The sequence below is a fragment of the Ahaetulla prasina genome, chromosome 1, assembly GCF_028640845.1.
Source record: "Ahaetulla prasina isolate Xishuangbanna chromosome 1, ASM2864084v1, whole genome shotgun sequence".
Lineage (NCBI taxonomy): Eukaryota > Metazoa > Chordata > Lepidosauria > Squamata > Colubridae > Ahaetulla > Ahaetulla prasina.
In genome coordinates this window covers 372426233-372440921 of record NC_080539.1, presented here as the reverse complement: position 1 = coordinate 372440921, position 14689 = coordinate 372426233, and the positions used below count along the sequence as shown (strand labels likewise).

At 44.8% G+C, this 14689-nt stretch overlaps 1 protein-coding gene across 1 annotated transcript in view; it reads right to left on the bottom strand.

The window, feature by feature from the left end:
* SHD (Src homology 2 domain containing transforming protein D) overlaps positions 1-14689 on the bottom strand; it is a 168625-nt gene that overhangs the window by 31791 nt on the left and 122145 nt on the right. The window contains exons 4-5 of the mRNA XM_058163606.1: positions 13394-13523; positions 11515-11742 (exon numbers count right to left, since the gene is read on the bottom strand). Coding sequence (XP_058019589.1) covers positions 11515-11742; positions 13394-13523 — 358 coding nt within the window. The remainder of the gene's footprint in view (positions 1-11514; positions 11743-13393; positions 13524-14689) is intronic.

Sequence of the window (14689 nt, the reverse complement as noted above, 5' to 3'; positions counted from 1 at the left end):
AGAATAGCTTGACTCCCTCTTCTTTGTGGCAACCCCTGAGATATTGGAAGACTGCTATCATGTCTCCCCTAGTCCTTCTTTTTATTAAACTAGACATACCGAGTTCTTGCAACCGTTCTTGATTATGTTTTAGCCTCCAGTCCCCTAATCATCTTTGTTGCGCTTCTCTAGACTCTAGAAAGTGTTGTAAGTGTTGCTCCTTGATGAGGGTATCTTTTCTTTTATGTTCACTGAGAGCCGATGCACCAAGATTCCTTTTGTGTTCAATCACACTTGGCCAATAAAAAAAATCTATTCTATTACAGTTACAGATTAACAGAGCTGGAAGGGACCTTGCAGGTCATCTAGTCCAACCCCCCACCCAAGCAGGAGACCCTACACCATTTCTGACAGATGGCAGTCCAGCCTCTTCTTGAAAGCTTCCAGTGATGAAGCTCCCACAGCTTCCGAAGGCAACTTCTGTTCACTGGTTGTGTTCTGAGCCTTAGCAGAAGCAAGAAACAGACTCCTGGTCACGAAAAAACTCTCTTTATTTACCTCTTGTGAATTAATGGCATTCACCCGCTGAAAAGTGTAGGCAAGAGGACTTCAAGGAGTTAACTACAGTAACAGACCTTATCAGTTCCTTGCGATAATTGCAAGGATGATTAAAAAAAAAGAAAGAAATGGAAAAGAGGGATAGATGTAAAACTGCTGAATACTAAATATTTATAATTGGAATGATGGAATATAGGGAAAATATTTGAAATTATATTATATTGCGAAAAGGGAGCAATGGGAGAACATTTGAATAAGATAATTTAGGTTTAGATTGTAGAAAAAGGACTGATTTCAATTTAAAGGGTTTCAGTCTGAAAAAAGTAAAGAGAGGAGTGGAAAAAGAAAAACCGGTTAAGATTAGAGATTAGGGCGAATGGTAATATTGTGTATATATTAGAAGAAATAGAAGGAAAATAAAATAAAAAATTAGAGAGAAAGAATTTCATGGCGAAAAGTGAAATACATAAAATGATGTGGGAGAAAACTAAAAGCGGTACAAATTTTGACTCGGCCAATACAACACAATTCTGGGCTGCATAAACAAAGGGATAGAATCAAGATCACGTGAAGTGTTAATACCACTTTATAATGCCTTGGTAAGGCCACACTTGGAGCATTGCATTCAGTTTTGGCCGCCACGATGTAAAAAAGATTTCAAGACTCTAGAAAGAGTGCAGAGAAGAGCAACAAAGATGATTAGGGGACTGAAGGCTAAAACATATGAAGAACGGTTGCAGGAACTGGGTATGTCTAGTTTAATGAAAAGAAGGACTAGGGGAGACATGATAGCAGCCTTCCAATATCTCAGGGGCTGCCACAAAGAAGAGGGAGTCAAACTATTCTCCAAAGCACCTGAGGGTAGAACAAGAAGCAACAGGTGGAAACTAATCAAGGAGAGAAGCAACTTAGAACTAAGAAGAAATTTCCTGACAGTTAGAACAATCAATAAGTGGAACAACTTGCCTCCAGAAGTTGTGAATGCTCCAACACTGGAAATTTTTAAGAAAATGTTGGATAGCCATTTGTCTGGTGTAGGGTTTCCTGCCTGGGCAGGGGGTTGGACTAGAAGGCCTCCAAGGTCCCTTCCAACTCTGATATTATTATTATTATTAATACTCTGTTCAGAAAAAATATAGTGTTTGATTGTTTTTGTATGCAAAGCTGGCTGAGGAATTCTGGGAGTTGAAGTCTACAAGTTGCCAAGGTTGGAGACCCCTGCTCTAGAGCAGCTGGGGGGGGGGGAAAGGTAATTTTTCTCATGCGTGAATTTCACATTCTTTTAATCCGCTCCCAAGTCGCCGTTCAGCACGCAGGCTTCCTCCGATGCGACAATGCCATTCTCCTCTCCTTTGTAGAATAAAGTTTGCACAAGCCTCCCTTAAGTTCAAAGAAAATATTTGCTCTCCTCATTTGGAGCTATTGCAAGCAGAAGGACTACAATTGCTCTCCAATTTCCTACAAGTATCGGCGGTGAAGCTTTACAAAAATTCTCCAGGCTGATGGCTTTCAACGTGACACTTTGGCCAAAGGGAGAAATCAGGAGAAGCGGACGTTTTCAAAATCTACGGAAAACCTTGCACAGAGGTTCCTGGTTTTTTCCCCCTGGGTCTCAAAGGTTGGCTGTGCCCTGCCTTATAAGTAAGTCCTCGACTTACAACAGTTGATTTAGTGACGGTTCAAAGTTACGGCAGCCACTGGAAAAAAGGGACTTACGACCGCTTTTCACACTTGGTGCAGGATTCCCGTGGTCACGTGATTTGTGGCCACGGGAATACTGGATTTGTAACCATCTGACTGAGATGGTGTAGGGTTTCCTGCCTGGGCAGGGGGTTGGACTAGAAGGCCTCCAAGGTCCCTTCCAACTCTGTTGTTATATTATATATTATATTTACATTCAGATCAGGGATGAAATGTAAAAATTTGTTACTACCGGTTCTATGAGCGTGGCTTGGTATGTGGGGGGATATAATGTGACTGGGTAGGTGTGGCCAACTTTTTTTCTTTTACTTTTAAAAGCATTTTTTTTTTACAACCTCTTCGGCCGAAGAGCTTGTAGAAAACATGCTTTTAAAGAGTTCTGACGATCCCAGCTGAGTTGCCTGATCGCCAGAACCAAGGAGCTGCTGATCCAATTCTACAGAGGAATTATTGAGTCTGTCATTTGCACCTCTATAACTATCTGGTTCGGTTCTGCAACCCAACAAGAAAAACACAGACTTCAGAGGATAATTAGAACTGCAGAAAAAATAATTGCTACCAACCTGCCTTCCATTGAGGACCTGTATACTGCACGAATCAAGAAGAGGGCCGTGAAAATATTTACAGACCCCTCGCATCCTGGACATAAACTCCTACCCTCAAAACGACGCTATAGAGCACTGCACACCAGAACAACTAGACACAAGAACAGTTTTTTCCCGAAGGCCATCACTCTGCTAAACAAATAATTCCCTCAACACCGTCAGACTATTTACTGAATCTGCACTACTATTAATCGTTTCATAGTTCCCATCACCAATCTCTTTCCACTTATGACTGTATGACTATAACTTGTTGCTGGCAATCCTTATGATTTATATTGATATATTGACCATCATTTGTGTTGTAAATGTTGTACCTTGATGAACGTATCTTTTCTTTTATGTACACTGAGAGCATATGCACCAAGACAAATTCCTTGTGTGTCCAATCACACTTGGCCAATAAAATTCTATTCTATTCTATTCTAAAAGGTACTGACGATCAGGCAACTCAGCTGGGATCGCCAGAGGAGCCTTTTAAAAGCTTTTTTTTTTTACAATCTCTTCAGCCGAAGAGGTTGTAGAAAAAAAATGCTTTTAAAGGGTTCTGACGATCCCAGCTGAGCTGCACGATCATCAGAGGCTTTTTTTTAACTTTTAAAAGCATTTTTTCAGCCAAAGAAAAAATGCTTTTAAACGTTAAAAAAAAAAAAAAACAACCTCTGATGATCACGTGGCTCAGCTGGGCATGGGGGTGGGGCAGGGATTTTTGCTACCGGTTCTCCGAACCACTCGCCTCCATCGCTACCAGATAGGACAATCCGGTCCGAACCGGGAGCATTTCACCCCTGATTCCAATGCTTGGCAACTGACTCATATTTATGACGGTCACAGTGTCCTGGGGGAGGTCACGTGACCTCCTTTTGCAACTTTCTGACAAGCGAAAGCCAGATTCACTTAACAACCGGGTGACTAACTCAACAACTGCAGTGATTCACTTAACAAACGTGGCAAGAAAAGTCATAAAATGGGGCAGAACTCACTTCACAAAGGTTTCGCTTGTCAGTCCTAAGTTGAGGACTACCGTTTCACACGTAGGCATGAAAAACCCAAAAGGGCAAGTACAGATTAGGCGAAACCTGGCTCAGAAACAGTAAGTGTGAGAGGGACTTACAGTGTGAGTCTTAGTGCAGGGGTCTCCAACCTTGGCAACTTTAAGACTTGTGGACTTCAACTCCCAGAATTCCTCAGCCAGCTTTTCTTGGAGTTGAAGTCCACAAGTCTTAAAGTTGCCAAGGTTGGAGACCCCTGTCTTAGTGGACAATTACATAAACATGAGCCAGCCGTGTGCAGCAGCAGCCGCCAAAAAAGCCAACACAGTTCTAGGTTGTATAAATAGAATAGAATTTTATTGGCCAAGTGTGATTGGACACACAAGGAATTTGTCTTGGTGCATCTGCTCTCAGTGTACATAAAAGAAAAGATACGTTCATCAAGGTACAACATTTACAACACAAATGATGGTCAATATATCAATATAAATCATAAGGATTGCCAGCAACAAGTTATAGTCATACAGTCATAAGTGGAAAGAGATTGGTGATGGGAACGATGAAAAGATTAATAGTAGTGTAGATTTAGTAAATAGTCTGACAGTGTTGAGGGAATTATTTGTTTAGCAGAGTGATGGCCTTCGGGAAAAAACTGTTCTTGTGTCTAGTTGTTCTGGTGTGCAGTGCTCTATAGCGTCGTTTTGAGGGTAGGAGTTGAAACAGTTTATGTCCAGGATGCGAGGGGTCTGTAAATATTTTCACGGCCCTCTTCTTGATTCGTGCAGTATACAGGTCCTCAATGGAAGGCAGGTTGGTAGCAATTATTTTTTCTGCAGTTCTAATTATCCTCTGAAGTCTGTGTTTTTCTTGTTGGGTTGCAGAACCGAACCAGACAGTTATAGAGGTGCAAATGACAGACTCAATAATTCCTCTGTAGAATTGGATCAGCAGCTCCTTGGGCAGTTTGAGCTTACTGAGTTGGCGCAGAAAGAACATTCTTTGTTGTCCTTTTTTTTTTTAAAGAGGCATAGAATCAAAATCGCGTGAACTATTAGCACCACTTTATAAATCCTTAGTAAGGCACACCTGGAATAACTGCATCCAGTTTTGGTCACCACGTTACCAAAAAAAAAAAAAAGATGTTGAGACTTTGGAAAAAATGCAAAGGAGAAAGAACAAGTAAGATGATTGAAAGCCCGGAGACAAAAACATAGGAAGAACAATTGCAGGATTTGGGTTTGGGTAGTCTAGAGAAAAGAAGGGTACCAGAGGGGACAGGATAGCAGTTTTTCAATATTTGAGGGGCTGCCACAAAGAAAAGGGGGTCGATTTATTCTCCAAAGCACCAGAAGGCAGCACAAGAAACAATGGATGGAAATTAACCGAGGAGAGAAGCAAACCTGGAATTAAGGAGAAATTTTCTGACAGTGAGGAGAATTAACCAGTGGAACTGCTTGCCACTGGAAAATGTTGGTGCTCCATCACTGGAGGCTTTTAAGAAGAAACTGGGCAACTTGTTGTCTGGAATGGTATTGGGCAGTGATGGCTAACCTTTTTGTCGTCACGTGCCAGGAGTGCGGGGGAGGAGGTCGTGCGCATGCATGCCCACACCCATAATTCTATGCGCCCCGCCTCCACGCATATATGCGCAATCCCCCCGCGATGGCATGGTGGGCCTGGTAGGCCCGTTTTTCTCTTTCCCCAGGCTCCAGAGCCTTTCTAGGAGCTTGGGGAGGGCGAAAATGGCCTTCCCCACTTCCCCAGAGGCCCTCCGGAGGCTGGAAACTGCCCACTTGCCAACTTCCAGTGGGCCCAGAAGGCCTGAAACATCAGCTGGCGGAGCTGAGCTCGCGTGCCCACCGATACGAGAGTGAGGTGGCACGCATGCCATAGGTTCGCCATCATGGGTATAAGGTCCCCTGTTCAACACGGGGTTGGACTAGAAGACCTCCAAGGTCCCTTCCAGCTCTATTCAGATTGATGGTTGCAAGGATGAAAACAAGAAAATATTTTGGCTTGCCAATTTCCGGAGGACGAACGGGAAATGCAATTTCAAAATCGACTCGGTGCGCACAATTACAGCTAAGCTGTCTATTGTGGGAGATAATTTTATCTTCGCGCTGCCAGCGTTGCCGAGAAGACAAGAGGAACACAAGTCTCTTGACATTTTCCTTGTGCGTTGTCGAGGTGTCTCTCTTTCTCAAAACAAACCTCTGGGCTCGGCATTGATCAGCGCCCCCCTCTTCGCCGCGGTGCCAAATCCGCAGGGACCCACCGATCATCCGGATGGAAAAGAGCTCTCGAGATGAGTGATGGAGAACAAGGGGGAGATCTGAAGAGGCTACACACACTGGCACACACACACACAAACACACACACACACACACACAGATGCAAAACACAACCCTCAATCAGGCTTAACGCTCAGCAGCGTTGTCAGCTTCAACCTGACACCTGCACGTCAATTCCAGACATTCAGCCGCAGCTATTATTCCATTAAGTGATGTTGGGGCTTTCTCGAAATGAAAGACAGATCGTCGCTTGGAGAGAGGGTGGGAAAACTGGGGAGAAAGATCAAAGCAGATCCAAAAGGATCCCGGGCAGTGGTGAAATCTGAACCCGTTTATTACCGGTTCGCTGGCCATGCATGTGCCGCCATGCGCCTTGCGCGCACGCATGCACAATGTGCACAAAACATGAGCTGCAGTGCGCGCCAAAAAGAGGCTTGGGAAGGTAAGTAGAACAGTGCACGGGGGAGTGGGGAGATCAGCTGAGGCGCGTGTGGGAATCTTTTAAAAAACTTTTTAAAAGCATTTTTTGACTACCGGCTCGGGTGAATAGGTAGTTTAAAAAAAAAAGCTTTTAAAAAGTAAAAAAAAAAAAAAAGGTTCCGACGATTGCGCGGCACAGCTGTGATCGTCAGAACCTTTTTTTTTTTTTTACTTTTTTAAAGCTTTTTTTTAAACTACCTATTCGCCCGAGCCGGTAGTAAAAAAATGCTTTTAAAAGGTTAAAAAAAAGGCTCCTATGATCACAGCACACCTGTGATCATCGGAGCCTTCTTTTTACTTTTTTAAAGCATTTTTTTTACTACCTATTCGCCCAAACTGGTAGTAAAAAAAAATGCCTAAAATGTTAAAAAAAAAAAAAAAGTTCCGACAATCAGCTGAGCGACGCGTGATCATTGGAACTTTCAGTTTTTACTTTTTAAAGCATTTTTAACTACCGGTTCTGGAGAACTGGCAGTAAAAAATGCTAAAAAAATTTTTTTTAAAAAAAGTTCTGACGATCGCGCGTCGCTCAGCTGATCATCGGAACTTTTCTTTTTACATTTTTTTACTACCGGTTCGGGCGAACCGGGCTGAACCAGTAGCATTTCACCCTTGATCCCGGGGAAAGATTTAAGGGAGGATTCTGGAAGTGAAGGAAGGAGAGAGAGAGAGAGAGAGAGAGAGAGAGAAAAGGGATTTCTTTGGGGGTCTTTTGATTACAGCAGCCAAGTGGAAATCGATGAAATTTGGCGGAGTGATAAAGAGGATTCAAAATCCGTAAATGATGCAACAATCAAAGCCTCTTAAGAGGTGAAGGACTTTCAAAAGTTTGTCGTATGAGAAGCTGGAACCGTAGGATTGTGTGTTTTTTTAAAAACGACAGGTAGCCCTCGAGTTCATTTAGTGACCATTCAAAGTTACAACGGAACCGGGAAAAAACGACAACTATTTCTCACACTTAGAACCCTTGCAGCGTCCCCCTGGTCATGTGATAAAAAATTCAGACTTCGGCAACTGACTCATATTTATGACGGCTGCAGTGTCCCAGAGTCACGTAATTCCCCTTTGGCGACCTTCTGACGAGCAAAGTCACTTAACGGCTGCGTTACTAACTTAATGACTGCGGTGATACATTTACGAGCCGTGGCAAGAATGATCGCAAAATGGGGCAAAATTCACTTAACAGATGTCTCACTTAGCAACGGAAATTGGGGGCTCCATTGTAGTCGTAAGTAGGGGACTACCTGTAGCCGTTATTTGCCATCCCTTTCTCACCGTTCTCCTTCCAATGGGGGTTGGACTAGAAGGCCTCCAAGGTCCCTTCCAACTTTTGTTATTCTGTTGTTTTTGTTATTATTATGATTAATTTACATTAAGGGGCCTTATTTCACGCTGGCACCACTCTGCACTTCTCAAAGGACTGGAATGATAGCTTAGTGGACAGTCCTTTCCTATTTGTTTATTTCATCTTTATATATTCTCCGTTATTGTTGTCGTATTGGCTACCAAGCTATGTGCCGGATAACAAAACGGAAACTTTCTTTTAAGAGAGAAGAAAATATTTGTAGCTCAGAGTTGAACTGGAGGACGAGGGTCCTTGATGCTCTCTGAGCTTGGTGGTTTTCTTGCAGATGTTTCATGACCCAACTAGGTAACATCATCAGTGCTAAAAGGGAGTGGGGTTTGCGGGGAAGAGGAGGAGGAGGAGGACTGTGGGGTCCTTGGTACTCTCTGAGCTTGCTTGTTTTCTTGCAGACATCTCACGTCCCAACTAGGTAACATCATCAGTGCTAAGAGCAGAAGTGGGATTCGAAAATTTTAGCAACTGGTTGTCTGCCAGGTTGCTGGGTGGGCGTGGCCTACTGCACCACGGCGGGGGGGGCATTTTCCCCCTCGGCAGCCTTTTTTTGAGCCTCCGGGAGGGCAAAAACGGCCTCCCCCAGGCTCTGGAGGCCCTCCAAAGGCAGCAAACGGACCCGTTTCCAGACTTCTGGAACTTCCGGAAGGCCCGTTTTTTGCCCTTCCGGAGCCTCCGCGCGGGCCCTGCACTTATCTGGCATCCAAAACGGGCTGCATGGAGACTTCTGGGAGGGGCGGGGTGGACGGGGCCAGCCAGTCCTTGCAACTACCGGTTCAGGGAACCAGATGTAAAATTAGCATCTGGTTTGCCCGAACCGGGCCGAACCGGCTGAATCCCACCCCTGGCTAAGAGGGAGTGGGGATGGCTGGGGAATTCTGGGAATTGAAGTCTACAGGGTCTTAAAGTTAATATAACAACAGAGTTGGAAGGGACCTTGGAGGCCTTCTAGTTCAACCCCCTGCCCAGGCAGGAAACCCTACACCATCTCAGTCAGATGGTGATCCAACATTTTCTTAAAAATTTCCAGTGTTGGAGCATTCACAACTTCTGAAGGCAAGTCGTTCCACTTATTGATTGTTCTAACTGTCTGGCAATTTCTCCTTAGTTCTAAGTTGCTTCTTTCCTTGATCAGTTTCCACCCATTGCTTCTTGTTCTACCCTCAGGTGCTTTGGAGAACAGCCCGACTCCCTCTTCTTTGGGGCAACCCCTGAGATATTGGAACACTGCTATCGTGTCTCCCCTAGTCCTTCTTTTTGTTAAACTAGACATACCCAGTTCCTGCAACCGTTCTTCATATGTTTTAGCCTCCAGTCCCCTAATCATCTTCGTTGCTCTTCTCTGCACTCTTTCTAGAGTCTCAACATCTTTTTTACATCGTGGCGACCAAAACTGGATGTTGTATTCCAAGTGTGGCCTTACCAAGGCATTATAAAGTGGTATTAACACTTCACGTGATCTTGATTCTATCCCTCTGTTTATGCAGCCCAGAACTGTGTTGGCTTTTTTGGCAGCTGCTGCACACGGCTGGCTCATATCTAAATGGTTGTCCACTAGGACTCCAAGATCCCTCTCACAGGTACTACTATTGAGCAAGGTACCACATATACGGTACTGGTGCATTTTGTTTTTTTGGCCTAAATGTAGAACCTTACTTTTTTCACTGTTGAATTTCATTTTGTTAGTTAGCGCCCAATGTTCAAGTCTGTCAAGATCTTTCTGTAACTTGAGCCTATCTTCTGGAGTGTTGGCTATTCCTGCCAGCTTGGTGTCATCTGCAAATTTGATGAGTTCCCCTTCTATCCCCTCGTCCAAGTCATTGAAGTTATCAAGTTATCAAGCTTGAGAAATACTGGTCTAAGTGGAAATGCTGTATGTAAATAAGTTACCAATAGCTTCAAGGTTTTACTCACTTGATTAAAAGGAGAAGGAAAAGCAGAGGAAAAAAATTAGGAATGATTTGCTGATGGTCTCTAAGACTTTCCCAAAATCCTCCTAGCACCATTCTCTCTCTCTCTCTCTCTCTCTCTCTCTCCCTCTCTCTCTCCCTCTCTCTATACAATTTTCTTTAAAAGGTTTTCTTCAGTTCTTTAGTTTAATTTCACTACGGGTGGGTACGATACAAAAGTTAACTTTTCCTTCCCTTCATCTACAAAGATGCTAAGGATACATGCTGTCAAACAGACAAAGCATGAGGACTAGAAGATTGCGAGTTTATTTTTAACAGTGGTTTCCTTTTTAAAAGTGGATTTTACGCTCAAGCTCCTTTCTGGGTATTTTTGTCTAGAGCAAGGGGTCTTCAACCTTGGCGTCTGCTGCTAGGTTTCTAGTCCTCAGGAGGACTTTTCTAGACAAACTCGTTTGCATTTCAGCTAGAATCAATTCTAATCTCTGGTCTGCTGACCCCACCCCAAATGCTAGAGGCTCTAGAACAGGAGTACCCAACTTGATCGTTTTAAGACTTGTGGACTTCAAATTCCCAGAATTCCCCAACCAACCCAGTCATGCAAATTAGCCATGCTGGCTTGGGAATTTTGGGACTTGGAGTCCACGAATCTTAAAGGGACCAAGTTGGACACCCCTGCTCTAGAGCCTCTAGCATTTGGGGTGGGGGGGGGCAGCAGATCAGAGATTAGAACTGATGTTAGCTTATGCACAGTCACTCACGCCCTCGTCACCTTCCGTCTGGACTACTGCAACGCTCTCTACATGGGGCTCCCCTTGAAGAGCACCCGAAGGCTCCAACTGGTCCAGAATGCGGCTGCGCGGGTAATAGAGGGAGCAACTCGAGGCTCCCATGTAACACCTCTCCTGCGCAAGCTGCACTGGCTTCCGGTGGTCTTTCGGGTGCAATTCAAGGTGTTGGTTACCACCTTTAAAGCGCTCCATGGCATAGGACCGGGTTATTTATGGGACCGCCTGCTGCTACCAGCGACCTCCCATCGACCAGTACGCTCCCATAGGGAGGGTCTCGTCAGGGTGCCGTCGGCCAGTCGATGTCGGCTGGTGACACCCAGGGGGAGGGCCTTCTCTGTGGGGGCACCAACCCTCTGGAACGAGCTACCACCAGGTATCCGTCAACTCCCTGATCTCCGGACCTTTCGTCGCGAGCTGAAAACATTTCTGTTCCATCGCGCAGGACTGGCCTAATGGGTTTTTTTAAATGAGGTTTTTTATTGGTTTTATAGTGTCCAGCCAATTTTGAATTTTCTCTTTTTAAACTGGTTTTAATTTTTTGTATTGATTGTTTTATTCTGGCTGTAAACCACCCTGAGTCCTTTGGGAGAAGGGCGGTATAGAAATTTGAACAATAAATAAATAAATAAATAAATAAATAAATAAATAAATGAATGCAAACCAGTTTCTCTGGTGGAAGAAAGCTCTTGAGGGCTAGAAACTTAAGCAGCAGCAGACGCAGCCTTCACAAATGAAAAGACCCAGGGGTTATTTGAATCCGACAGGTTATAGTTTTATTCCTGGCTCTTCCCTAGATGTCAGCATTTTTTTTGAGCGGTGGGGGGCGGGGAGGATTGTGGTTTCCTCGCCAACTCACCAGCGAAAGCCCGCGAAATGTGGTTCTTTTTCCATTCCCAGGGCTGGTCGTATTCGTCGGCCGGCCGCTCGTCCTCCTGGGGCAGCCGGCTCTTGGGGGGCTTCTCGGTGGGCCCGGCCTCGGGGTCGGCCTCGGCCTCCTTCTCCTCGTAAGGGGTGTCGTAGAGCTGCAGGCCGATCCGGGATTTTTTCCCGCGCTGGTCCTCCCGTTCGTTTTTGCGCTGGAGGTCTGCGAACCGGGAGAGAGAAAAAAACAACAACAACGTTAGCCGCTGTTTCATTCAGGAAAGGATCCCCTGTTACAGAGGGTCCTCGACTTAACGACCATTCGTTTAGTGGCCGTTCGAATGATCTCACCGTGTAGGGACACCTCACTTCGCAAGCGTTCCTTTAGCGACCGTTCGAAGGATGCCTCGATTTACGACCGTTTGTTTAGCGATTGATCGAAGGATCCCATCATACAGGGGCGTCCTCGATTTATGACCGTTCCGTTTAGAGATTGAAGAATCCCATCATGCAGAGAATCCTTGACGTGACCATTCACTTAACGACCGTTCGGAACATCCCATCATACGGAGTCCTCAATTTACGACCGTTTGTTTCGCGACCGTTTGAAGGATCCCCTCATACAGGGAGTCCTCGATTTATGACCGTTTGTTTAGCAATTGATCAAAGGATCCCGTCATACAGAGAGTCCTCGATTTACAACCATTTGTTTAGTGATCTTTTGAAGGATCCCCTCATACAGGGAGTCCTTGATTTATGACCGTTTGTTTAGCAATTGATCAAAGGATCCCGTCATACATGGGCGTCCTCGATTTATGACCATTTGTTTAACGACCATTCCACGGGTCCCATCATACAGAGAGTCCTCGATTTACAACCATTTGTTTAGTGAACTTTTGAAGGATCCCTTCATACAGGGAGTCCTCGATTTACGACCGTTTGTTCAGCGACTGTTCAAAGGATTCCATCACGTCGGGAGTCCTCAACTTATGACCATTTGTTGAGCGACCGTTGGAAGGATCCCCTCATAAAAGGTTGTCCTGAACTTACGACCGTTCACTCAGCAACTGCTCAAAGGATCTAATCATACAGGTAGTCCTCGACTTACGACCTTTCATTCAGTGACCGTTTGAAGCTACCATAGCACTGAAAAAAGGGACTTAGGACCATTTTTCACACTTACGACCACTGCAGCATCTTCAGTTTTGCTCCCAGATCCAAATTCACCCGCGTGAATTTCCGACAGCTGCGCTGTCTCGAGGTCACACGGCATCGCCATTGGTGACCTTCTCAGCCAGTTTCCGAAAAGCCAAGTTAAGAGAAATGGGGGGGGGGGAGCCTGATTCATCTAACGACCATGCAATTCCCTTAGCGACTGCAGTGATTCACTTAACGACCTCTGCAAAAAAAAGGTCGTAAAATCGATGACCAACCCGTTTTGCAACCGTCCCGACTTAGAACCGTGATGGGGAAACCCCATTACCGTCACAAGTCAAGGAATGCCTGTAAAATGGTCTTTTATTCATAACATAACATAACATCAGAGTTGGAAGGGACCTTGGAGGCCTTCTAGTCCAACCCCCTGCCCAGGCAGGAAAACCCTACACCATCTCAGTCAGATGGTTATCCAACATTTTCTTAAAAATTTCCAGTGTTGGAGCATTCACAACTTCTGAAGGCAAGTCGTTCCACTTATTAATTGTTCTAACTGTCAGGAAATTTCTCCTTAGTTCTAAGTTGCTTCTTTCCTTGATCATTTGATTTCTTTCTTTGATTCGTTAGGATAAAGGAGAAAGTTACACTTTCTTTTTCTTTCTTTTTCTTTTTTCTTCTCCTTTACTTTTTCATTCCCTTTCTTATTTTCCTTCACTCACCAGCCACCACCCTCTGGGCATTGTAGGGCTCCATGTAACCATTGTTTTCCAGCTCGGCATCTTCTTCGGGATCTCCTTTCGGTTCGCGGTGAGCGTCGAAGGGATCTGAGTATTCACTCTCTCCGGGGGCCTAAGGGAAAGAGAAGGGCTTCGTTTGAGCAAATAATCTTAATTTAATCATTGATTTAACCAATTAAATAAATAAAATAACAATGAACTTAAGTACTACTAATTGGTTTAATTTTTACTCATTTAACTTCGTAATACAGGTAGTCCTCCACTTACGACCACAACGGAACCCCCACATTTCTATGGCTAAGCGAGACGTTCATTAAGTGAGTTTGGCCCAGGTTTACGACCTTTCTTGCCACAGTTGTTAAGTGAGTCACTGCAGCTGTTAAATCAGTACCGGAGTTGTTAAGTGACTCTGGCTTTTGAGACAGACAGAGAGATGGAGAGAGAGAGAGAGAGATGGGGGGAGAAAGAGAGGGGAAGACAGAAAGACAGACAAAGAAAAAGACAGAGAAAAAGACAGAGAGATGGAGGGAGGGAGAGAAAGGGAGAGATTTATTTATTTATTTATTCGAATTTTTATACCGCCCTATCTCCCGAAGGACTCAGGGCGGTGTACAGCCAGATAAAAACATAAGAATAATACAAATAAAAACAACAATTAAAAAAGTTATTAATTAGGCCGAAATTAAAATATCACTAAAATAGTATAAAACCCCATTAAAGCTAAATTTAAAACTAAAAACCCTAGGCTAGCCCTGCGCAAATAAATAGATGTGTCTTAAGCTCGCGGCGGAAGGTTCGGAGGTCGGGAAGTTGGCGCAGCCCTGGGGGAAGCTCGTTCCAGAGGGTGGGAGCCCCCACAGAGAAAGCCCTTCCTCTGGGTGTCGCCAGTCGGCACTGCCTGGCGGACGGCACCCTAAGGAGTCCCTCCCTGTGAGAGCGTACGGGTCGGTGGGAGGCAATCGGTGGCAGTAGGCGGTCCCATAAGTAACCCGGTCCTATGCCATGGAGCGCTTTAAAGATAGTGACCAAAACCTTGAAGCGCAAAACCTTGAAGAGACCTTGAGAGAGAGAGAGAGAGAAAGACATAGAGAGAGACAGAAAGAGAGATGGAGCGAGAGAGAAAAAAGAGAGAGACAGACAGACAGAAAGACAGACAGAGATGGAGAGAGAGAGAGAAAGACAGAGAGAGAGAGACGGAGAGAGAGAGAGGGAGAGAGATGGAGAGAGAGAGAGAAAGAGAGAGAGAGGGAGGGAGAGAGATGGAGAGAGAGAGAGAAA